General features: G+C 43.4%; 1 protein-coding gene across 2 annotated transcripts in view; it reads left to right on the top strand.

The window, feature by feature from the left end:
- Positions 1–6: 6 nt before the first annotated feature.
- MTHFD1 (methylenetetrahydrofolate dehydrogenase, cyclohydrolase and formyltetrahydrofolate synthetase 1) overlaps positions 7–25038 on the top strand; it is a 40649-nt gene continuing 15617 nt past the window's right edge. Inside the window, exons 1-16 of one of the 2 annotated variants that reach the window (XM_017738891.1) lie at positions 7–31; positions 8047–8131; positions 10447–10506; positions 11189–11242; positions 11606–11742; positions 11864–11964; positions 12290–12426; positions 13848–13959; positions 17786–17913; positions 18560–18657; positions 19372–19545; positions 20058–20194; positions 20484–20530; positions 22808–22915; positions 23017–23091; positions 24845–24947. In XM_017738891.1, coding sequence (XP_017594380.1) covers positions 8084–8131; positions 10447–10506; positions 11189–11242; positions 11606–11742; positions 11864–11964; positions 12290–12426; positions 13848–13959; positions 17786–17913; positions 18560–18657; positions 19372–19545; positions 20058–20194; positions 20484–20530; positions 22808–22915; positions 23017–23091; positions 24845–24947 — 1519 coding nt within the window. In that variant the 5' untranslated portion in view covers positions 7–31; positions 8047–8083. Of the gene's footprint in view, positions 32–4071; positions 4119–8046; positions 8132–10446; positions 10507–11188; positions 11243–11605; positions 11743–11863; positions 11965–12289; positions 12427–13847; positions 13960–17785; positions 17914–18559; positions 18658–19371; positions 19546–20057; positions 20195–20483; positions 20531–22807; positions 22916–23016; positions 23092–24844; positions 24948–25038 lie in introns of those variants that run through there. The other variant, XM_017738890.1, reaches the window with a different exon arrangement.

The following is a 25038-nucleotide window of genomic DNA, read 5'->3' as shown; positions in this document are numbered from 1 at the left end:
CCGAGATCCTCAGCGGCAAGATTGTCTCCGGGTACGTAGCGGGGCCGCCCTGCCCGCAGCGCTCGCCCGGGTTCCCTCGGGCGGGAAAGTCTGGGAGCCGCGGGGGTTTTACCCTTCGGGAAGGGAGCGCTGTAACCGGGAAGCTGAGGAGTGCCCTGGCGGCCCCCGGGTGTGCTGGCAGCGGGATGGGGCTGTGGGGGGGCTCTGGCTCTGTGGACGAAGCAGGTTTGGAGACACCCTAAAGCTTTTTCACTACGTTGCAGCCAAAGCCCGCTCCTTCCTGGTTGTAAACTGGAAGTTATTAGACGAAGTACAGTATTAAAGGTCTTAAGGAGAATGTAAAGTGCTGTCAGTGCTCCCCAGAAACCAGCGGTGCGTCTGGTGGGGTCTCTTCGGCAGCCCCAGAGAGCACTTGGTGACCGCTCAGCATCGATGAGATGAGAGCCCAGGCAGGTGTGCAGCCGCTGGCTGACCCACAGCTTCTGTGTGTGCAAGCTGGGCTGTTGGGATGCTTTACGAGCAGGAGTTGGGAACATGTGCTTTAGGTATGGGCTCTGTGTTCATCCTGTACAGACATCGATTCTTCCTCTTTAGGGTAAAGTACGTTAATCCACGTGTTGGATAACGCATAGCTGAATGTTCCCAGGTGTCTTGCCAAAGCTATTTAAAAGATTTGGGAGACCTTGAAGGAAGAAGTGTTCTCGTACTTTTCAGCATTTATTTAGGTGGCAAGTCCTGGGTGTAGGTGAGCTTGTGTTTTGTCTTTTAATTTGCTTGTTTTTCCTGCTGCCCCTCTACATACACATCCCTAAGACAGCCAAATAGATTTCCCTATCCCTGGGGAAAATGGCAGTGTAATGATTTTGTTATATTCTGTGCAAACAGGGTTTGGCTAGGTTGGTTCATTGGGTACTTCCTGTTGATAAAATCAGGGAATTCAGACAGAAAAGGTAAATTTGGAAAGGTATAAAGCAGTCTCAGCAAAGCAGTTAGTCTTTCTCTTAGGTATTGCTGTGTATGACACAGCTACATGTAACCAACAGTGGAACAGTTCTGAAAAGTAGGCCTAATGTGCCTTGAATCTGAATATCCACTAGGAAAGGGTGCTTGCATGTTTTTTACCTGGTAATACTTGGGCCAGTACCACCTGTGTATTGCAGTCTCTCAGTCTTATGTGCTTGATTCCACCTGATCCTTTTGGCAGTGTTGAGCTCAGCACACTCTGCAATGCCTGTCCCTGCTGCTAGTGGGACTTCATGATTTGCCTGTTGCAGTTTTTTTTTCTGTCATAGAAAGTCACCCTGAAGTTCAATAGGTCCTGGAAAGATGCTAGTTTGGGTACAATGATCATTCATGTTAAAACTTTCAGCTTCCTTAGCATGGCGTGTTGCATTACTTAATTAATTTTATCGATATAGGGGTGATGTTTTTTTAATTTCTGTTCATTTTCTGTATTACAGAAGCAGCTATAAACTAGCGGTTCTCAGAGGTGGGGACATTCATGATGTGCAAATACCAGGGAAGAGACTTGAGCTTTTAACGGGCACATACAGGAGAAAGGTTTGATTAACTTCTAGCACATCTCTTAAGGTGTTTGGCTGAAGTCTGGCTTCCTGAATCATCAAATCTTGACCTGAAGGAAAAATAATTGCAGTTGTCCAGCTGTCCTTCAGTTGCTGTATTTATGTCCAGTATAGCAGAAGCATCACCTGCTCCACGTGGGCCTTAGGTAGTTCTGCCTTTTCCTAGTGGAGTACTTGAAGAAGTCATGAGGAATGTGGCTGTGCACCCTGGAGACACCTGTCCCTTTCTTCCAGACCTCTAGAGAAGTGCAGGTCCAAAGGATTCTCACTATCCAGAGTTCACCTCCAGGCCATGAGTCTGGTGGCAGCAGCAGCAGAAGTGATAGGCATGTGGTTTTTCTAGGAATTTTCAACTGAACTGCCTGTTGTAGAATGGGAATGCCCCTGGCTTTACATCAACTGCAAAACCTTTTCAGTTACTATCTTGTAGGGGGTGGATTTTGTTACTTTACCCTTTAATTGAGAAAAATGTTTGTTTGTAAGTCAGTCAAATATTGACAAATGAGGTGAATCAAACAAGTAGCATTCCAGCTATGTAATGCTGTGTTTCTTTGTGTGTTTTAAATCAAAGCTCATAAGTATTGTGAACTTTCTCCTCCAGCCACCAAGTACCCCTTCCTCAAAATAGATGGAAAAAATAACTAATTCTTAGTCATGGCAGCTATTTAAAAAAAAATCATGTAGATACTGGCATTCTTATTCTTGTGAAACATGTAAAGAGAATAAATACTTTCAGAGAGTTTCTTTACCTCCATAAATAAGGAAAACTTGATGAGGTGATAAAACTAGTTCCTACCTTAGAAAGTCTTAGAAGGCTCAGAAGAGGTACAAAGGAAAATTGACATTTTCAGTGGCTTTGAGTATTACCTGTGAGGATGGAGAGTGTAGTTAGGCTGGGCATGGTTAGGAGAACACAGCAGACATTGTTTTCTGTGTAGGATTTTGACGTTAATGCATCTGTCTAAGTCTGCTTCTGTCAGTACAAACAAGAAGCCTGGACAGTGTGTGAAATACATTAAGTATTGGATGAGTTATGCATCAGTCTAAGTTGGCTGGTTACCTCAGGGTGGCTTTCCTCTACTTCTCTGAGTGGCTGTTTAGTAATCCTGCCTTAGATTTTGCTACAATTTAAATTTGCCTCATTGGCAAATGAATTACAAAAGATGAGTTATTGTATAACAGTACAGTAAACAAATGACTAAGGAGAGGAAGAGAAGCAGTGCTTTAAGTATGCATGATATGGCATATCATATGTTGATCACAGGTTGAAGGTAATAAAAATACAGTATTCTCCACCTTTTATTGCTGGTATTCCCTGATGAAAAAACAATCTCTGTTTCTGTGTCTAAAAGAGAGAGAGCAAAACATGGTAGTGGCTCTTCTTTATAGTTTATGTCCACTGCAGTGAGCTGTGTGTTCAGGCTTTACCATCTGAAAGAGCCCAGGTTTGGACACTTCTGGCTTGGCCTGAAGTGGTTGATAGCACCAGGGGTGGACCAACATTTCTGGTCTGGAAGAGTGGCTGATGAGTTGTGATGGCAGGGAAGACTTAACACCCCTCACAGCCCCTAGGGATGGGCCAGGTAGTGCTTTAGGTTTAAAGTGCTCGATAAAATGATGATCAGGCTCAGCTTATAACTGGAGATAACAGTGCAGTAAACAACTCCTCAGCCTTTTCAGTCTGGGCCTTAAATGGTTTTTTATGGAGTTCCTATTGAAACTCCAGGTAAATCTAGTCTGAAGTGGAAAAAAATCCCTATTCTCTGAGCTCCCTTTTACCAGATCCTACCCACCATGTTTCAGGCTTGCACTGGAGGGTCCCACACTGTGGATAGGCTGAGTTAAAGTGAACTGCCAGTGCCACTGGGTGGCCCCAAATATGAGCAAGAACCCCATGTGTTCAGTGCTGTGCAGACACTGAATTTAAAAAAATGGGACCCTGCTCCAAAGACTTGATAAGAGAGGAGAGAACACTGTCTGGTGGACAACAGGGCCACACATCTGTGCACATCAGCACCAGCTTATGGGAAAGGCAAAGAACAAGTGGGGACGGCCATGTCCCCTTTTGGAATGAATAAATCTCGATACCACTCCTTGTGAAGACAAATCATTGTAGATAGGTCTTAAGAGTGTTGTCTGGAGTGCTTGCAGCCGCACAAAGGTGGATTGAGTCCTTTCCTATTGCTCTTGTGTTTCCCTTGATTCAATCACCCAATAGTAGGGTACTGTATGCAGTATCCATTTTGGGAAGCAGACATGATTCGTGTCATAGATGTTGGGAACATGGTATCATAACTCATCTTTGGGGCAAACTCTTCTAAGTTTTAAAGACTCAGCTCTGTGTTAAACTCTGTTGTTCTGTTGTCAGCCATCCACATTTGCGAAGTGCCTCAACTGCTGCCTGTCTCTCAGACCCACCTTGGGTTGAAGTTCTGGAAATGATGAAGAAGCATCTAAAAAAGCAGAAATGTCTTCCTGTATTTATCTGGTCTGAAGAGAGCTTATGGAAGTATTCGAGCTGACACAACCAAAAAGGTGGTTAAAAAACCTTGTGAGTGTGGAAGTGGTAGAAAGTAGCAGGCATTTTTCCTAGGAGATAATGACAGTGTGCCAGGAGCATGCAGTGGTGGAGCATGAGACAAGAGGGTGGGAGACTTGTGAACTCATTCCAGCTCTGTTGTCTAAATGATGTCTTCCTGCAACTGGAGCCATCTGTTGAATTGTCAGCAGTGTTCAGATGGTATTTCCCAAGGTATTTCCTATCCCAGTGCCACTTCATTGAGCCAGCCTGTGACTTCCCTCAGGAGAGATTCCTCTGTGCCTCCTTTGGGTACAAGTGGGATGTTCTGTGACAGTTCTTTGCAGCTCCTTCACAGCATTTTAAGATAATGCAGTTGTCCTGGCCTAGGACGTGGTGCCACGGTGTTTTGGAGATGGGAAAGCTTGTTTTTCCGCATTATGGTGTTGGTCATGGGAGCAACAGGAGGTGAGCAGTGGCAGTGCTGCAGGCTGCTAGGAGGAATGGCTGCAGGGACAGCAACTCTGACCAGGATGGTGCAGGACCTGGGGAGGACCATCAGCCTCATGCAGCCATTTCTGCAGGGCTGCAGCAGGAGCATTTCTGCTGCATGTTTATGAAACCCTTGGGGAATCTGTGATCCAGGCAGTAGAGCCAAACCCTCCTCTTTGGGGACAGGCATCTTCTGGAGCATCACTGTCTCTGAGGAGGTATTTGCCAGGTCCTATGTTTGGCACTGTTTGCATGGCCCCTGGACCCTGTTACTCACAGAAGGGACAGAAACACAGCCTGGTGTCATCTTCAGTATGGTGCTGTGTGTGCTCACCAGCTGAGCAGTGTGTGTCCGTAATACCACAGGAGGGTTTGGGGTTCTGCTGACGTGGGAGCCATGTTCTCTCCATTTACAGCAGAGCTGGAGCAGTGTGGTTTGTCCTTTGTTTGAATTTCTGGGAAATTAACTTAATAAATTTAAATTCAGCTCATTGTTGCAGTCTACAGAAAGAAATGCTAACAAGTTCTTTAATCTTTGGAGCTGGCTATTGCACTGTATGCTTAAAACCATGTGCTGTCCTTAACCTGTGTGGACCCTGGACTTTTGTTTGCTGCATGAGTTTGTTTGTGGAAGGGCACGTGGGCACGGGGGGGGCTTAAGAGCCAGAGAGAAGGCTTTTGGAGAAGTGGCCACATAGAATTGCAAATTTTTTGTTTGAAGACTTAAAAAAATTTTTGTAGAGCTAGTAAAAAAGTGTTGATTTATCAATATGAACTTTTATGTTTGGGTAGGCCTGAGGTCCACAGTAGAATTTTGCAGACTGTGTGACTAAATAGCTGCTGGCTTGCAAAGATTATTTTTTATGGTTTTGGTGAGTCTAAGGAGTTAAAACAATGATTTCTTCTTTTTTTCTTTAATTTTCTCTCAAACCTTTGCCCCTGTGGTTTTTGTGGACACGGGAGAGCAGTGGTACCCAACGCTAGGTGGCTGTCTAACAAGTGATTTCTTGATGCAAGGCTCCTAAAGCAAATCAGCACTGACAGCACCACGTTTGTATGCTTGTATTTTACCCTTCTTCTGCTGAAGGGGAAGTGAGCCAGTGCCTAATTACAGAAAACGACAACAGTGTAACGTGTGAATAGTTGTGGCTGCTGGGTGTAAAAGCACCCTGCAGCCCTGCTTCACAGGGGACAGAGGAAACTGGGTGGGCTCATTTCTCTTCAGCTGAGAAGACTGGAATAAAAGTAGTAACTAAACCTGGGGCCCTTTCTAACTGGTTGTCCCTTACGAGGGCTTTGTTGCATCATAAATTATATTATATTTAATACTTGTTTGCATTTCTTTGTGTTTGCTGGCCACAAACCAGTGCTTCCCTTTCATTACTGAGCACCAGAGATTGTTCTCAGACATAGCTCCCTCGAGAGCTGCCCACAGCCCCCACTCACAGCCCACGTGCAGGGGGTTTCTGATGCTCCTTGAGATTGCTGTGTTGTTGTTACAGACTCGTGAGCCAGCTCAGGTGCCTTCCCTAGGGGCTTCCAGCTGGAGTGTAAGGAGAGGCAGTTGTAGATTTCGCTACCCAGCAGATGAATTTTTGTCACTTAAGCACAAAGATTTGCTGGGATAAGGTTTTCTATGACACTGTTTTCTGAACTCATCAGCTGGTCTTGATGTCAAGTCTTCTACAGAGGTGACAGCCAAAGGAAAGCTCAGAACTACTGTTTCTTGAGTAAGGCTGAAAGCTGCTGCTTCAACTGTAGCTTGTTAAGAGACTTTGAACCACTTGACCAGATGCAAACACCTATAAATACTCTGAACCCACTCCTCAGGTACAGCAGAGCTCTGACCACGTGATTCAGGATGCAGCAGGAGAGATGCATGATTTGGGATGTAGCTGAAGGCTGTGACTCCCTCTGAGATGAGACTTAAAACAGCCTTAGGGCTGCTTCTAGCTGGGCCAGCTGCAGCTGTCCCCTGGGATCAGTGCTGCTGGGTTGAGAGAGTTGTGTGCTGCTCCCATTTCCCTGTCTTCCTGCTTCTGGCATTTCTAATTTGGAGTTCACAGTTGCAGGGTAGAGCTGCCTCACTGGCTATCTGTTTCCTTGGAGTTTCCCTGTATGCAGGAATCACAGCCTCCCAGCTAGCATCAGCCATGTACTCTGTCCCTGTACCCTTGCTGTTCACATTTTTAATGTGCACCAACAGCACCTCCTCCCATCTGAGAAGTCTGGTTCCACTTGGGAAGACCTGGTGATACTGATTTGAGGATAGATGAGCACAAGGAGACCGTCTGTGTTTTAAACAAAAGGGTGTTTGGTTCAGGGTAGATTTGCTGAGTGTGATGGTAGCACCTTCTCATCTCTGAGAACAGGACACAGGATGGAGATCACATGGAGGACGGACCTGTCAAGCCTCTTGTGTTCTGTGAGGTTTTGCTTACCTGGCATTTGCTTTTGAGTGTCTCTTACATATGCAGTGCAGTGCCACAGCCTCCATCCAGTGCCACGAGCCCATGAGATGGACACAACTGGTCAGTTCTTCTCTCTGAATCCTGACTACTTCTGGTGAGGAGACAGAGCAGTTGGGCCTGGCACCTTCCCTGCTGAAGGATCATGCCTGTGGGGCCAGAGAGTGGTTGAGAAATTAGGGAGGAGTGTAAGGCTGGAGAGAGGTGGTAACAGTGGCTTTCAAGCTGTCAGTGGCTAATTTCAGTGCTGGGTACTCGTTATTAAAACATTCCATGGTAAACTGGGTATGAGTTCACATGTGGACTAGAACAGCTAATCAGTGCTCTGTTTCAAAGTTATGTTTTTTATAATTGTATCCTTCAACTTGCCTTTACTGAAGAGTTGACCTGAGCTGTGTACCAGGGTTTGGCAACTTTTCCTCCCCTCTCTCCACCTCCCGTTTTCCTCCCTGCTCTATCTTTGGGTACCTCCTGCTTGTTTAGTTAGATCCCACAGTTTTACCATTGTGGATTCATAATCCTTTACCAGGACAGCTTGCTTGTGTGACACTGACAACGGGTGCCTGTGGGATTCAGGTAATTTTAGTACAGCACAGGTGGAAAGAGGATTTCCTTTTTAGAAAGGTGTTTGAAATCCCAGGAGTTTCCATGCCAAATTTTGAACTTTTTTTTTTTACCCTTGTATCCTATGAGACCATGAAGAGGTGTGTGAAGAAGCACAGTGTGGACTTTAAAAAAATAAAATTACTTAAATAAGTTGGAAGGAACCTGTTTCCAAAGAGTCTTAGTGATTTATGAACATCAATCTTATTTGGAGATTGCTGGGAGCTGTGTACTCGAGGCATAAGTACGTGTTTGCCAGTCTGCCCATCTGTCACCTTTCCAGCTCCTGACTGTATCAGAACAACTCCATCACTGTATCAGAATTCAGCCCTGTGATTAACTTCTACCTTGTATTTGTTTTCATTTTTTTTCCCCTCTTCAGGCAAGTGAGAGACAGACTAAAGCAGCAAGTTGCTGAGATGGCTGAGAAATTTCCAGGCTTCAGACCAGGACTCGCCATTTTGCAGGTATTGTTTTCTTTAATTACAGCTACAGAAAATATGAGTTGCTTTGCAGTGGTAAGGGCACAGCTGATGAGCTTCATCAAAGCTGCCTTGCAGTTGGTGGCATTTTATAAGGAGCAGAAGCCCTGAATTCTCTGTGGGATGGTAACACAGTCCTGTTATGCCTTTTTGCCAAGCATCAGGGCCCAGAATTTTTTTGGGGTTTTTCAATTGTTTTATTTCTTTTTTCATACCCTGTTCTCTGTTGGAGTGTTGTGTTTGTGAAATAGTGAAATTAAGCTGCTTGCCTATTAAGAGCAAGAAATGCTTGCAGACTCTATTCCAAATCTCTACACTTGAGTGAGCCCCGAAGTCTGGCAGCTTTCAGAGGTGTTTGTACCAGAAATCCTCCAGCTGGGATGTTTATTAAGTGATTTGGTCTGCTGTTATGTCAAAATATGGAGAGATAAGAGGGGCAGAGGAGGGGAGGGAACCCAAACAAAACTAAAACTACCTTTGGCCAAGATGACTTTGAGTGCAGGGGATGGAACAACATCCAGTTGCAGAATTGGATATCTCTCAGAAGTAAGTGTTAGGAGTCTACACAGAAATGCTTGCAGAGGTGAAAAGCACTTGTCAGGTACAGGGGTTTGACCTGTGTTTGGCAGAATTTTTTTCCTCTGCAGCTATAAAAAGTGGGAACTCTTTGTGCTTAGGTCAGAAGGTGGCTAGCAGTAGTAAGTGTCATGTAACAGGAAGGAACTGTGTGTCCACAAAGGATTGGGGGAATACAAGTGGCTGCTTAGAGAAGTGACTTCTGTCCTGATTCAGTGTTTTGGGCTCCTGCAGAGCTTTTGGTGCCTGTCTGTGGATTCCAGTGCTAATACCACCATAGCACACAAAGGCCATGCTCCTCTTTGATGCCAGGAACAAATTTGTGCTTGTGTTTTGGGGTTTTTTCCTGGTTTTATTTTCCATTAGCTTTAAGAAGATTGTCCCTACAGAAAATTTGTCTGTGGGTGCTTAGAAGGAAGGAAGGAGGGTCTTTTATTTAAAATTTAGTAGTGCTTTGATGAAAGCTGCTGGACTGTTGACCTCATAAACTGTCTTCAAAAATTGCTGTCTTGTAGCATTATTGGATCATTTTCATGGTGGGCCTGGATTCAGTCCTGGATTGTCTCAGAGTCCTTTACACGACCTGTTTGGCTGTCTGACACTTTTGTAAGCTGCCAAAGTCTGGGCTTGGGGTTCATCTCCTCCTACTGATATTTGCAGCCATCTATTTTTCAGTGAAGTCAGGACAATGAGCTGTTTCTGATACGTAGCACCCCACACATTATGTACTCTTTACTTGGGAGGCATCTGGTGTCCTCTGAGCTCAGAGAGTCAGTTAATCTTTGGCTTTTTGTCCTGAAGTCAGTAATTCCTTATTCACACAATATATGTTTGCTGCCATCTCCTGCTTCTCTGTCCTGTATGAGGCAACCCTTTTCCTAAATCCAGCAGACTTTACAGGGAGACAGCCCCTTTATCTATACCTAGGGAGGAAGAACCAGTGTGTTCTGGGGGGTCAGGTAATGCAGTCACCCCTGCAGCTTGTAATCTATGTGAGAACCTGGGATAGCTCCCAGGTACCAGGGAACAGGGTTTCAAGAGCTTCCTTACCAGCTTTTCCATATTTGACCCCTATTTTTTTAAGGTTAGAAGGAGTATTACCTTTAACAAAACATACTGGATGATGCAAGTCGTCTCCTGAAATGCAGCTGTACTGTAAGCACCCAATACTGCCAAAAACTCCAGGCATTTGTTCCACTTGCTGATTTCTCTTTGTGCATCACTTTGTCCTTGTTTTGTTTTTTGTTTGGCAGGAAAATTCTCAAGTTTCAAAACAGCAGTGGAAGAAATGTCTGCATCAAAGCACACATGTGCATAAAATTAAGATTCCTGGGTATCAAAGAGGCCCAACTTTTCTGAAAGCAGTAATCAGATAATTGAATGTTATCAGCACCTGCTGATCATGTTAATTAGCTGAGGATTTAACTTCCTCAGATCAGATGGCAGGCAGTATTTTCTGCTTTGGAGACCACTGTGTTTCTAAGGTTTTTCAACAGATGCAAATGGTGTTTGTGCAAGAGATCAGACAGCTTGTCTTTATCTGCCTCTTACTTGAAAGAACTTTCCTGTTAGCTCCAGCTACTTATATCCTCTGTCAGTGTGTTTTACAGTTATTCAGGAATAACTCTCTGTTCTTGATGTAGATCCAAGGAAGCTGAGGGTTAAGCCCCTCTCAGCCTGTGTCTCTATTCTGTGCTGTAATTCAACTGTCTTTTCATCCTTAGGTTGGAAATCGGGATGATTCAAACCTCTACATTAACATGAAGCTGAAGGCTGCTGCTGAGGTAATGCCTGAACTTTCAGGACTACTTTTTACCCTCCTACAGTTGGTCAAATCTGAATTCGAAAAACCAGATGCAAGTCAAATAGTTTTGTCTAAGCTTTTCCAGTATTGGAGGAACCAGTGCTGGCCTGAGTTCTCCGTTACAAGGATGTAGTGTAGGTGTGTAACCTTAAAGCCAAGTGGGGTGCTCTGGTCACAGCAGTGTGGATTGGTGCCACTTTGTGTGACCATCTCAGATTACATTTGTCTGAAGTGCTGATGTCTTTCCTGACCTGTGGCCTTGTCCTTATCTTCCCTGTATGCCTTGTACCTGCACTTGCCTTGTGCTTGTCACAGGTACAACATTACATGCTACAACAGGGCAGGAACACAGATGAGTCCATTTTTCCCTAGGTGGTACCTGGCATTTCTGCTGGCATTTCAAGGCAGTGTGCTGTCAAGCAAAGTTGATGTTGTTCATGTCAAAAGGTGAATAGGATGGTTAAAGGACAGACTAAGAAGGCAAAGCACTAATCTTTCTCTGATGGTATTTCTAAATCATAGAACTTGCAGCCTCAGGAACAGGAGATAGACCTGGGAAATGTGACAAAATGCAGCTGTGATTTAGCTGGATAGAGAGATTAACCAGATCAATTGGATGTCAATTCAGAAATCAGATAATTTCTTGTTATTCTCATTTGCAGATTGGGATCAGTGCCAATCACATAAAACTGCCAAACACAGCAACAGAAGCTGATGTAAGTAATACAGCCAGTGATGAAAAAATACATAACTTTGGTGTTGAGCTCAAGATATCTTTGCCCCGTCATTGTATAAAAAAGGGCTACTTGCCCATCAATATTAACTCATGAAAAAAGAGTTGGAACCTGGTGAGGTGTTTTTGTGGTTTTTTTAAAGAAAACTAAAACACTACAATGTAAAATTTAGAGACTTTAAGAGCTATTTTTTTAAAATAAAAAAATTAAGTGGTTTATACTTTTCGGTGGAAAAACTAAACATAAAGTGCATATCTTTTAATCCAGGTAGGATTATGTTTTTTCCTTTGCGTCAGTCATATTTCAGTTTATCAGCCATTAGTTTTGTGGTCTTTGCTGTTGTAGGTGCTCAAGTGCATTGCCTCTTTGAATGCAGACCCAGCTGTCCATGGCTTTATAGTGCAGCTGCCGCTCGACTCTGACAAACCCATCAACACAGAAAAAATAACCAATGCTGTTGCACCTGAGAAGGACGTGGATGGGTAAACTGACTTCACCCCTGGAGAGCATGACAGCTGCTCCAGAAAGAAACCTCTTTTCTTTAATTTCTCTTGAACAGTGAGGTTGGATATCTTACTTGGCCTTTACTCTTTCAAAATACAGCTTGAGTAGCATCAATGCTGGAAAACTCTCTAGAGGGGACCTTGGTGACTGCTTTATTCCTTGTACGCCAAAGGGATGCATGGAACTTATCAGGCAGACAGGTAAGGAGGTTTCATACATTATTCTTGAGTGCAGTAGTCTTCAATAAGTGTAGAAATTACACACATTGCAAGGCTCAGCTTCACAGCTTCTGCTGAGATACCACGTTTCATCTCTGCTGCCTTAGATAGTAAAAGAACTAGGTTAAAATGGTCTTTCCTTCTTCCCTCCCAACTGCAATTCCCTACCACACACAGCAAAGTAAAATAGTATTCTGAAGTACCAGGGCCAGACTTAAACTGACCAAGACTCCAGGGCTGCCTGAGTTAGTGTGTACCAGGCTGCACAGTGACCTTTTTTGCTCTCTCCTGACTCTCTGTGGTGCAGGTGTCCAGGTGGCAGGGAAGAGAGCCGTGGTGATCGGTCGCAGTAAGATCGTGGGTGCTCCTATGCACGACCTGCTGCTCTGGAATAATGCAACAGTCACCACGTGCCATTCCAAGACCTCCACCCTGGCTGAGGAGGTAAGGGCAGGCTGCAGTTACTTGTTCCAGGCCACTGCTGCTCCATGCACATTACTGCTCAGTGTGTTGCTGCTGTGAGTCATTACGTCTGGTGTGTCTTTCATCTGAATTGGTTTCCCAGTCCTGCTCGTTGCATGGTTATGTAAATCCTTCTGCTGGAATAGGATCTTGATTATTTTTGACACTTAATTAGAGGGGTTTAGTTACAACAATAAAATTATTATTTTTGTTGTCTTTGAGCAAGTGCTGAGAATTTAATCATCCCTTCCCAATCTCCATGTAGGGGTAGGTAAAACAGCATTTTTTTTGTTGTCTTGGGTTGTTTTTTTTTTTTACCAAAAAGGCCAGGTGGTCTTCTGCTCTAATGGCTGAGAAATGTTAGGCCAGATGATTTTTCAGTTGGTTTGTTTTTTTCAGTCGATTTTCTATGACAGGGAGTTGGTACCATTTTCCTCTCAGCAGTGAGAGTGACAGAAATAGTGTTTTGCTGTGCTGCCACCTACTTGGATTTCGTAGAGCTATCAGCACTGCCAGGCTCTGTAGGCAAGTATTAAAGTTGAAGAGGGAGTAGGAGTGTTTGAATATAACTCACAAAGTATATCAGAAACACTGCAATGCTTCATGCCCTTAAGTTGCTGTTCAGTAAGACCATCATTAGGTTGATTAAAAATTGGTGTGCTAATACTTAATGAAATCTTAAAAATAGTTTCCCTGCCTTGAAGATTAAAAGAAAAAAATTCCAAGGGATAGCAGCTTCCTAAGCAAATGTGAATGAAGCAGTGCAGGAACTGACAATGAGCTTTAGTTGGAGTCTTTAACACCAGCTTCATGACTGAATTTGTCAAATTTACTGAGTAGTCCCTGAATGAATATTAGTGCTGAAATACAGTCAGTTTCCCCTGGAGTTGTGTGTTATGCAGTCCTGGACATGAAAAGCACAAGACAGTGCTGTCACAAGTGAAGTGCTGCTTAGTTCTGTGCAGGGGTTGTTCTTGGCTGAGCAAGATGAGTTCTTGCTGTCTGATGAGTGCTCGGTATATTTCTAGCACTGAATGTGCAGGGATATTTGAAGGGAGGAAGAGACGAATATTCAGAAGGCTTTAATTTTATCTAAATGTAGCCTGTATGATCCACTTGGGAATCATGGAGGAGTTCAGAGGAGGTTGTGAAGTGTTGACTAGCAATAGTTCAGGGTAGGAGTGTGAAAATAGGCCATAATTTCTAGCTTCAGGAATTTGTCCTTGCCAAGGAACTGGCAGCTACCTTTAATTGCTGACAGTGCCCTTCCATGCCTCCCAAGGCAATGGGTGAGCACAGTTTCACTGCAGCTGAAGCTGATCTAAGTTGCTGCAGAAGCAGCTCCGCATTTTCCACTGCCAGTGTGATACACAGTTGTTTGTTGTTTTTTAATTTTTTTATAGGTTGGCAAAGCTGATATCCTGGTGGTTGCAGCTGGTAGAGCTGAAATGGTAAAAGGTGAATGGATCAAGCCTGGTGCAATTGTAATAGACTGTGGAATTAACCATGTGCCAGGTGTGTGGGTAATGTATAACAAGTGGGGATGTGTTTGTTTGTATGTAAATGCAGTTGTTAAGTTCATGAATACTGTTTCCTTGGTGTCTCTGGTCCATATGGACTTCTTTCTCTTGTAAGTCTGTCTTAATTAGTGATGGCAACCTCTGACCATGCCAAAGTCAAGAAACACTGGTCTGAAGTACTCTCCTAAAGGAGATCAGTGGCAGTTTTGATTCTGCCTTCAACAAGGCTGATGATTAATAGAGGAAAGAGGAGGCCTAAGATATATTGCAACAGAATATCCATTTAATTTGCCCCAGCTACATAGTGAAGTCTTGTCACTGTTGTCACTTCGGAGCGCTTGGCTTTGCTGTCATTACTTCGTGGTTGGATCTGAAGAAGCTGTTCTCTTTGAAATACAGAAATGACAAGCAGTCTCTTAAAGTAGCTGTGGATTTGTTGAATCACAGCATTAACTTCTTAGGCTTGAATGGCTGTTGTCTTGAAACAAAGCACATTGTGCAAGAGCATTGGTGACAATGGCTCAGGCATAGAATAAAGTGCTTTAACATAATGGGTTTTAGGGTAGGGTTTCACTTAGCTGCTCCTTCCTTGTAAAGATGGTACAGACAGTCTGGCAATTTCTGTTTTCATCTCATTTAAAATCCAAATTACAGATATTGAATGATATGGAAAATTAGTCACTCTTTCTGTGCTACACCCACAAGGCTTTTAAAAGGTAGTTTTCATAATTAATCAGTCATTTTGTTGCCATTATTTAACAGAATGTAAAGAAATTTCTGTTCAGTGGTCCTGTTACTCAAAGTTGACATTAGACTGCATTTAAAAACATTAGTCCTCTATCTAATTAAAAATAAAAAGTCATCTGCTGTTGCTGTTTGTTGCTTGATATTTTTGTTCCAAGCTACCCAATCTTAGGCCATTTGCCAAAACCCACAGGGTCACTGCTGATGTGCATGAAGCAGAATGGTTTGGAGTCTCCCCAACTGACATGTTGCACATAAAATCCCCATTGTGTTTCTGATATATGATGGTATGACTTTTTTTCAGGCATTATGTGAGCTCTGAGGACACATCCCTGTTCCTGAGCAATTAGCCTGCCTTGAGCAGTGCACTGACATCTGAGCTTCTTGTACACCCAGCCCAGTCAATGTCACGTGGAATACACTTAATGGCATTGAGATTTGATAATTGAGACTTGATAGAGTATCATGGAAGTTGTCACATTTTGAAATGATGGATGCCACAGACTTTTTTTTTTTCTTTCCTGTGGTTTTCTGAAGCTGCTGAGTTTTCCTGACTTTTTTTCGCTCTGGTATGAGAAACTTTTTGCAAAAAGTTTTCAGATTGATCTTTTGGGAGGTGACTACCAGAATTGTGGGAATTGCAGTGCTACAGAAAGAACAGCAGCCTATTTGCTGGCTTCTCTGGCTAAGTCACTCTGCAGATAGAATATTGCTGCTAGCTGTGATGGTGCTTTAAATGTGATAGGGTGAGAGAGCACATACATCTTACCACAGGTGTGAGTGCACCCAGGTTAGTGCCTCCCAGGTGCAGCTGTGAGTTGCACTGGAGGACATGGCAATCTCTGGATATGCCTTCGGTTTGCTAGTCAGGCAGATGCCAATCTGATTTATGAGGACATTAACCTCCTGCAGTCTTGCCAAGTTGGAGTTAGGACAAGTTATAGCCATGTAGCACCATATAATTGCAGCTGTGGTGCTTTTGAATGGAGGGTGGCCTGAATACTTCCAAGGGTGCTGGTTTGGAGGTTAGAAGAGACACTTCAGCCACATCTGGCTTTGTGTTCATGTTTACTACAATGAACAGAATTGCTTCCAGGTCTCCAGGTAGACAGAGAGGAAAAAATGATCTCCTGAAACCCATACTAGAGCAGACAAGTGTCTCTTACTTTCCAGCCTGGATTATATTTGACTCTCCCCACTGCTGCAGCTGGAGAGCTGGTCTAGCAAATACTCTGAATGCCTTATTCCAGGCCTGTAGAAGTTGCTTTGCTACAGAAAGGGAAAGCAGTGCAGGTAGAGGATATTCCCAGAGATGGCAGTCCCTGGAATGTCCCTCTCTGAATCCTGATGGAGGAAGCAACTTTGTTCAAAATTCTCTGCTATGGGATTTTGCAGCCCTTGCTAACAAGGAGCCTTGAAAGTGGAATATGAGAGTGGCTTTTTTGCAACATGGTTATAGTGTCACTGATACTCCCTGTAACTAGTTTGTATTTTTTAAGAGTAGGATGGTGAATACTGAGAAGGTGAAATTATGGGGAGAGATGGCAAGTATTGCATGTGAGCTTTCTTTCAAAAGAATATTTTGCAGGTAGTTGAATAGCTCCTAGGCTGTGCTTGGCAGTGCTTGGTGTGAGATGCAGAAGCAGGGACTGGGGGATTGTTTGGCGTGTGCTCATCTCTATGTCTGTATAATAGATGAGGTAGTTTGGAGTGCCAGCTTGTTTTCTTGGGCCAAGAGCCTTCCTGGCCAGGATGGCTGATGAGCCTGCTTGGCATCCTTGGAAGAAAATAAAATTACATTATTTACCTTTTGCAGCCTTAATTAGATTGGTCTCTAGGGGGGAAGGCCAGAGTGGTCTGCAGTTCAGGCAGCCAAGCTGATAGCGGCTGCAGAAACACTGGTTAACAGCTGCGATGTTGTTCAGGCTTTGAGCTTTAGGGAGAAGCAGTGTTGCTTAAAACACAGCAGCAAAGCGTCCAAGCTGCTAATTGTCAGTAACAATGCAGCTAAGAAATAATGTTGGCAGGAGCTGCTTTTGTTCTCTCTTTGGTTTTAACATAATCAGCTCTTCAGGAGTTTGGTTCCTCTTCCACTCCTCCCCCTCACCAGATGTATATGAAAGTTATTGATTGTGTTCTGTTCAAACATACACTGATTGTATGCCATATAATATTTCAAAACAACATTAAAATCTATTTTCAGGTTTTCACACTGTTTAGAAGCTCCCTAGAGTCCTTTATCTGAAGTGAGAATCTGCCATTCCAGGAGCAACTTAAGTTTTCTGGTTTTATGTGCTGTAATCAGTGACTTGCTTAGATGACTGTGCCAGTTTACTAGTACATTTTGTCCCTTTCTCTCTTTATGGTTGAGCTTAAAGGTCACCACTGGAAAAAAGGGCTGTGTCTGCTTCTAAATTGTCAGGTCAGGTAGTGCAGGAGGATATAGCAAAATATTTTGCCTGAGAGAAAGCTTCAGTAGGATAATCTTTCTTAAACCACCTGTGAGGTTTGTTTTGACAAGACTGATATCTATGAACTGCAGTATTTACTGGTCCATCGTTAAACTAGCAGTGATAATTGAAAAGCTCAGCACTTTTCTGCCTTCAGTTTCTGTAAAGGCAGGTGATTTCATTCAATAATAATGCCCAGATGTCCTCCAAAATGGAACAGAGCAAATGTAAGCCTGGGGGTTTGGAAGCAGTCAGCCATGTTTCATCTCTCACCTCTTCTAGACTGTTGGTTTATATCTCATTCAAACTGCCCTGTGGGCCATGAGCCACTGAGAAAAGACTTGCATTCTCCAGGAAAGGGAGATCTGTCTGGCTGAGGATGAATGGTGCTTAATGGAAGGATGTGTTATATGAGCTGTTGACACTCTGTGAATGAAGTATGATGACAACAGCTTCATCTTGTGATGTTGTTTTAGCTTTTTAATCTTTCTTTGCAGCTTCCTGGGTACTCAGCTTCTATTTTGTTTGCCCCAGCAGAATTAAAGACTTCAGCTTCAGTCAGTGCTGTCTCCTCTGTTGCTGTGGTGAAATGTGATGTGTAACTTACTTTTCTCCTTAAATCCCCAGACACCACAAAGGCCAGTGGAAAAAGAGTTGTGGGAGATGTGGCATACACTTCAGCAAAGGAAAAAGCCTCCTTCATCACCCCAGTTCCTGGTGGTGTTGGGCCTATGACTGTGGCCATGTTAATGCAGGTACTGTGGTCGTCTCCTCTGTGTTTGCTTTGGGGGATGTTGCTGCTGACCATCAGCACACTACCAAAGCAGCTGGTACTCCCTTCTTGCTCTTGCAGAGGTCTAGTTAGGATTTCTAACTTCTAGTCCAGACAATTTGGATTCAGTTAACTGAGGAAGAAGATGGACTTCAAGGAAATGCTAGAAGAAAAGTTTCTGGTTGGTTGTTTTTGCGGGGGTTTGGTGGATTTTTTAGGGGTTTTTGAGCGTGGTTGCTCAAAACCATAAGAAAGGGGCTTGTCTTATAATGTTCTGGCTGTAATTCTGAAACTATCCATAGGGTGATTGGATACAAAGGAGAGTAACAGTATAAACCAGCTCCCTCTGTTTCCGTGCTTTGCTTAAGAGACCCTGCTGGCACAGAACACCCAAAATAATCCAGCACACTGGAAGATTGGTAGAGAGATAGATATGGTGGGATTTTTTCTTCTTAAGAAAACTGCAAGCAGAATCTCGTTTTGGATTATTAGCAAATGCTTTAACGAAAGCACTTTGGTTTAATCCCAGACTGAGACAGATAGGAGGGGCACACCTTTCTGGTCTCTTTGTTAACCAGTGTGGTTCATGCAGTGGTGGTTGCTTTAATGTATTCCCATGCTCATTTTAGAGCACTGTGGAGAGTGCGCAGCGTTTTCTGGAGAAGTTCCAGCCTGGAAAATGGACCATCCAATACAACCAGCTTACCCTGAAGATGCCTGTTCCAAGGTAATGCTTTCAAATCAAGCTGCTGGCAGTATTGATGCAGTATAGTATTCACTTCTCTTCTCAGGCTTTGTGTAATATAGGGCTTACATGTATGTAGACTGTAGCTGGGATTGAAGTTTGGAGAGAATTAGAGAGAAAGCACTCTTAAGTCTTCTTGAGGGAGCAGAGCTAACCTGCAGTGGTGCTATCTCTTGATGTGTAGTCAGTTTCACTGGGGTCATTCTGATAATGCTAAGGCTCAAACATGGACTTTCACAGACTTCAGGCCAGCTAGATGGTTGCTGATTCAGGAAACAGTGAAAAACTTGTATTTTGGAAAATTTTCAGTCTGGCATGCCAAAATCCTAATATCTTCAAATAGAAGTTGTTGGTGTCAAGTCCCCAAGGAGCAGCTGAAAATATGTAAAATACCATATGGGATCATAACACATTGCCTACAAAAGGGATTTGGGGAAATGGGGAGTTTGGGGAGAGGGGTTGTTGTTTGGTTTGGGTTTTGCCTTTTTTCTTTATTTTTAAAAAGGCAACTCTGAAGATGCGTCTATTCTAATGTACCTGATATTGGTGGGTACATTGATTCATTTAACTAAGGGGTTTAAAGGTTGAGTTCTAAAATATAGATTAGGTGTTTTGTCGTTTATGCCATCCAGAAGCAGGGAATTTGGGGTAAGTCCTTGACTTACTTATAAACTCATCTTGCTCTTTCTCTTTAAGTGATATTGAAATCTCACAGTCTTGCGTGCCCAAGCCCATTGACCAAGTTGCAAAAGAAGTTGGCCTTTTCCCTGATGAGGTGGAGCTCTATGGCCAAACTAAAGCCAAGGTTCAGCTCTCAGTTCTGAACCGTCTGAAGAACCAGCCAGATGGCAAATACGTCGTTGTTACTGGGTAGGTGTTTGCTGAGACATCACTTACAAGATGAAAAGAGATTTTATGAGCATGGCTTGTTGTTGTATTTTCTTTTGGTAGGGTGACTATATGAGGTGCTCTGGGTTTTCATAAATCACACTGAAAATGTAGTAGTTTGGGAAGTAGATTGATGACTTGTGGCAAACAGTGGGAATGTAGCTTAACGTTTCTCTCCAGCAGATGAATTGTTTTGGTCTACAGGTCAGGGTTATGAAGGGTAGACTGGTTGCTGGCCAAATTTCTCCTGGTCTAGTAGCCTGCCTTCAGTAGGAACAAGCAAATTGTTTCAGAGGAAAGTTGTCAGCAATTATGTGATAATTTGCCAATCTCTTTCCAGTTTTGAACTGATGAACATTAGCTGAAGTCTGAGCCTGTTCAGAATTTGAATTCTCATTAACAACTGCAATCACTGGGTGACTGTTTTATGCCTGGGATTTGATTCTCACCCTCTGCAAGGGTGTAATTGTGTCTCTTCTGCTTTGTTGCTGCAGAATAACTCCCACTCCCCTGGGAGAGGGGAAGAGCACCACCACTGTTGGCCTTGTCCAAGCCTTAGGAGCACACCTTCACCAGAATGTCTTTGCCTGTGTTCGGCAGCCTTCTCAGGGGCCAACTTTTGGCATAAAAGGTATGATTGTTCTGTTGCTTGCAGTTGGCCTACAATGGGCAAAGATGACATTCAGAACTACTATTCTGCTGCACTGTAGTTTTACCTTATTTCTAGTTACAATTGCATTTATTTTAAGAAAAAAGAGCTTTAGGTAAGTTCTTCAGTTTTGTCTTCGAGGTACTGTGTTGGGATTTAAACTCAGCTGCCCAATGGTAGCTGCCCTCTTGGAGCTGTTAAGCAAACATGTAACAGCACTCTGGGCTGGAGGCACCTGGATTGGTGTGGTCTGACTGTTGTCTCTCTGCAGGTGGAGCTGCAGGTGGTGGCTATTGTCAAGTTGTCCCCATGGAAGAGGTAATTCTTTATACAAAGCCTCATTGCACTTACAGCTCACAGACCTTGGAGAGATACTGCAGTCAGATAACTTAGAAAATCTATAAGTTGATGACTCTAGTGTAGCACTTGCAAGAACTGGGTCCTTGATTTCAGCAAAGCTTTTTTTTTTAGCAAACAATCATCCTTGGCTTGTTTCAGAAGTGTGCCTTCATGGTAAGGGAACTTCATAGAGCCAGGAATTCCCAGTTCCTCTGTTCCCTCCCCTTCTCTGCCGTGAATTGCTGTATACCCTGGAGCAAAGTACATCCTGTGCCTCATTTTCCCAGCACTGAAATGAAGATGATAATGGTTTAATGCATTTTGGAAGAATATTGCATAGTTCTGTCAGCTGTGGTGGCCACCGACTGTTTCCATGAGCTATTTTGGTGTACTTGTGTTTTAGATTACTGACATGAACTGGGAAAAGGGAATTTGGGAATCAGCAATGCTGAAACCTCAGCCTGTGGGGGGCTGGCACTGGAGCATGTTTGTGGTGTGACTTGGCAACAAGTGAAATTCTGTGTCTGGAGGCAGGGAATTAAGAAGCACGTGTAGCATGTGCTCTCGTGCCTCTCTCAGTTCTCAGAGTAATTGCCTGTAGAATTGTACCTTTGTCTCATGCACTGTAGATTGACACAGGACAATTTCAGGAAGAAAAGCAGAAACTATCAAAAGGGCTGTTTGTTCTAATTGATGCAGCAAGTCCATAAAAGATAAAGATGTTCAGGAGGCAGAATATTGATTTAGTCATGTGCCAAGAACATGTGCGAAGGATAGATGTGACAGGAAAAATAACCTCCTCCTCTTTGGGAGTGTTAATAAGACAAGCCAAAATACCTGACTGTGTGCAGCAGTGGGAAACAGCCACGCTCTAGGAACCAAACTGGCTGGGATGACTTTCTTAAAGTATAGTCCACATGGTACAAATACACACAGTTTTGTGGGGGTGTTTTAGTAAATGCACGTCTGGTAAAATTAAAGAATCTGGAGTCACTAGTTACAATAATGGCCTTGATACATCATTTAATAATTCTGCATGCAGCTTTCATCCTATGAAAAAATATAGCCAGTGGAAAACTTTTGAGTCCATACTTTAGAACCAAGGTAATAATAATTGCTTCTTGTTGCATCTATGCAGAATGAGACAACAATTAGCATTTACGAATTAGGATTTATAATCAGTGTGTGACTAGCTGCATTCTGTTTTAGCTTTGTGGGTTTTGAGACCACAGTAAAAAGGCTTCAATAAAATGGTATTGTAAGGTATTCTGTCATATCACCTTTTCTAATATCCCCTTTTCATCTTCTTTCTTTGCTGCTTTGCTAGAGATGAAGAGGGTTGTTTTAACCACACCTTTTACTCACCTGCCATAATCATTTAGGTTGGAAAAGGCCTTTAACATCACCACGTCCAACCATTCCCCTGGCACTGCCAAGCCCACCACTAAACTGTGTCCCCAAGTGCCACTGCATGTTTCTTAAATACCTCCAAGGACGGTGACCCCAGCACTTCCATGGGAAGCCTGTTCCCATGCTTGACAACCTTTTCCATGAAGAAATTTTCCCTCATATCCAATCTAGATCCTTCACCAGCTTCACAGCTACAGTGCAGCCAGATAACTCATGTAGGCAAACCCACTCAAACTATGTTTTAATGAGATAGAACTAAGAAAACTACTAGCAGTGTCACTGTGTAGTACGTGGTCTACAAGTTCTGCCTGTGATTCTCTGTTTGGGTGGTTACCTTAAGCAGAACTCTGTGCAACCACAGCTCCACTGCTAGTGCCGCACAAGGTTGCTAGTTCCAGTTTAGCTCAGATTCCCTTGTGGGAGCAGCAGCCACTTCAGCTAATGTATGTGTAAAACCTGCTGTGCAAATGAGGGGGTCAGGAGGAAGGTGAAGGAGGAGCAATGCAGATCACAGAATCGCAGAATGTGCTGAGTTGAGTCTTTTTAAGTGTCAAGGAGCCTGTGAGAACTGTTCTGGTAGAGGGTAAAAGAAAAAAACAAACAACTTTTTATTTGGGAGCTTTGTTCTAGAAGTTTGTAAAATGACATGGATGTGGGGGAGGCATTTTTATGTTTTAGAGAAATTCTTTCCTCTCTTCCACATACTGCACTGAGCAATCTCTCCCCCTCCACCCTCACCCACTGTAACATTACTATTAATACTCCTCTTTCCATCTGTCTACGGTGAGTTGGAATAAATGAAAATTGCAGCAGGATGAGGTAACTGATATGTTTTCTGTCCTCTAGTTTAACCTTCACCTCACAGGTGACATCCATGCCATCACTGCAGCCAACAATCTGGTCGCTGCTGCTATTGACGCGCGTATATTCCACGAGCTGACTCAGTCTGACCAGGTACAATCCTTTCTTGCCATGCATTTGATCCCAGCCTGCTTTGGCCAGACTGTTTTGAGTGTGACAGCAGTGCTGATTAAGTGTTTGTTTCATTCTGCAAGGCTCTCTACAACCGTTTGGTGCCATCTGTTAATGGTGTCAGGAAGTTCTCAGATATTCAGATCCGAAGACTACAGGTGAGCTCTGTGCTTTCTCATTGGTTTCTGGTTCTCTTCCATTTACTCATCCTTCAGGTAGTCAGAGCTACCTTACAGAAGCCTTTGTTGTCCCCTAGGTCATTCTACTGGCATTTATTTTTTACATAAAGTGTGCAGAAGCGTGGTAACCCTTCATACAGCACAGGAAACAGTGAGATGCAGCCCCGAGGGGAGGAATCATTGATATAACTCAGTCATAATCACTCTGTGATTAACACAGTGGGAAGAGGTAGAGATTAGTGTCCTTTATTAGTGGTGTCAGTTCAGTGTCCTTAATGCAGTTTAAGAAAAGACCAGAATTAGTCTCTGTACCTAACACACAGTTACAGCTAGAGATTAGTGGTACCCATGTGACAGCTATGTAGATAATGCAGCACAAAAAAAGGCAATTCATAAAATTCAGCAAAAAGAGAACATAGAGAATTTTCTTTGTCTTACCCAGATTGAGAAAACAAAGAAAAGTGAAAAAAATGCCTGTTTCCTACATGGCAAATTTCTCCACTGCAAAAAAATTAAAAGAATTCCCAGTTAGATAAGTAGCCCTGTCATTGAATGGCAGTCCCTGAACAGCCCACAGCATCTCTGATCCTCGAAACTTCAGGGCATGTGCAAGTTCACATTGACTTCTGCAAAAATGAGGGTTAGCGGATGAATAGTTTTGCACTGGGCTTGAACCTTGCAGCTAGGAGGACAGACTGGGCCCTGCTGAGCTTCTTCAAGGTACAAGCCTATTTTGTATTCAGGCTGGATCAGTTGTCCGTTTGCAAGTCAGGAGCAATAGTCACTTGGGAAGGTAAAACTGATCTATTAATTGGCTATAATGTCTTAACCATTAGAGAATGTGTGGTTTGCTTTCACTGCTGAGCAAGAAATGATGTCCCACTGCATGGTGTTCCTGATGGACTGCTGAGGGAACTCTATCCTAACCACTCTTCTGGTTATTAAATGTCAAGATGTGCACAGGATGCTAATACTCCAGAAAGATGATATCTCTGTCATTGTTGTTGCTTATTTCCTTTTCTAAATGATATGCTTGAAGAGGAAAAGAACAGACTTTCTTCTTCCCTGCTGTTCTTCAGGAGAAAAATACGACTTAACTGTCTAGTTAATTAAGAAAACCTTACTCGTTCATAAATCAACTGAATCGTTTCCCTCGTGCCTAAGCTTGCGCTTGTATCAGGCTTCTTGAGATAATTCTTCTCTCAATTAAGCAACTTGGCAAACTGCCCATCCTCTCAGTGTGTTCAAGATCAGCTTTCTGGGATGCTGACAGCCTTGTGACTGAATTGTTTAATTCCTCCTTTGTGCTGCTTAACCAGCATGCTGAAAGCAATGGCTTTAAATATGTGTGGCTGTGTGCAGTGACCCCAGGCAAACTAATGAGAAATGGATGTAAGCATGTGAGACTAATGACGAGAACAAGGCGTGGAAGGAACTGCAGAGCTGTCTCTTGCTCTTTCTGTAGGTGCCTTGCACAAAGCTTGGTGACAACCTGCCCTAATGAGCTCCATTGTCTGCCTTGCCCTTTACAACCTGGACAGCAGCAAGCTCTGTCCACTATGTGCTGATATGGATCATCTTACCTTGTTGTGGGGTCTGGGAGAAAGGGCCCCAAAAAGGGGTCCTTATTTCTGAATATGCAGATGCTGCTGCCAAAGCCTCAGTGCTGCAGTATAAGGTTCATTTCTGTGAATCTTCTCACTATACCTTTTATTTGTCTTTCTTCCCATAGAAACTGGGCATTAACAAAACTGATCCTATGGCTTTGACAAAGGAAGAAGTAAACTCATTTGTGAGATTGGACATAGACCCAGGCACCATAACATGGCAGAGAGGTACTAGAGACATTAAATGAAAGGAAATGTGTGTCAGAAGAGACGTTTGCAATTGCAGCTGAAACTGTGTTTCCTGGGAAAATGGGAAAGA

This window comes from Corvus brachyrhynchos, unplaced genomic scaffold (genome assembly GCF_000691975.1).
Source record: "Corvus brachyrhynchos isolate BGI_N302 unplaced genomic scaffold, ASM69197v1 scaffold245, whole genome shotgun sequence".
Classification (NCBI taxonomy): Eukaryota; Metazoa; Chordata; class Aves; order Passeriformes; family Corvidae; genus Corvus; species Corvus brachyrhynchos.
The sequence above is the reverse complement of the archived record's forward strand: the minus strand, read 5'-3'. Positions and strand labels throughout refer to the sequence as shown.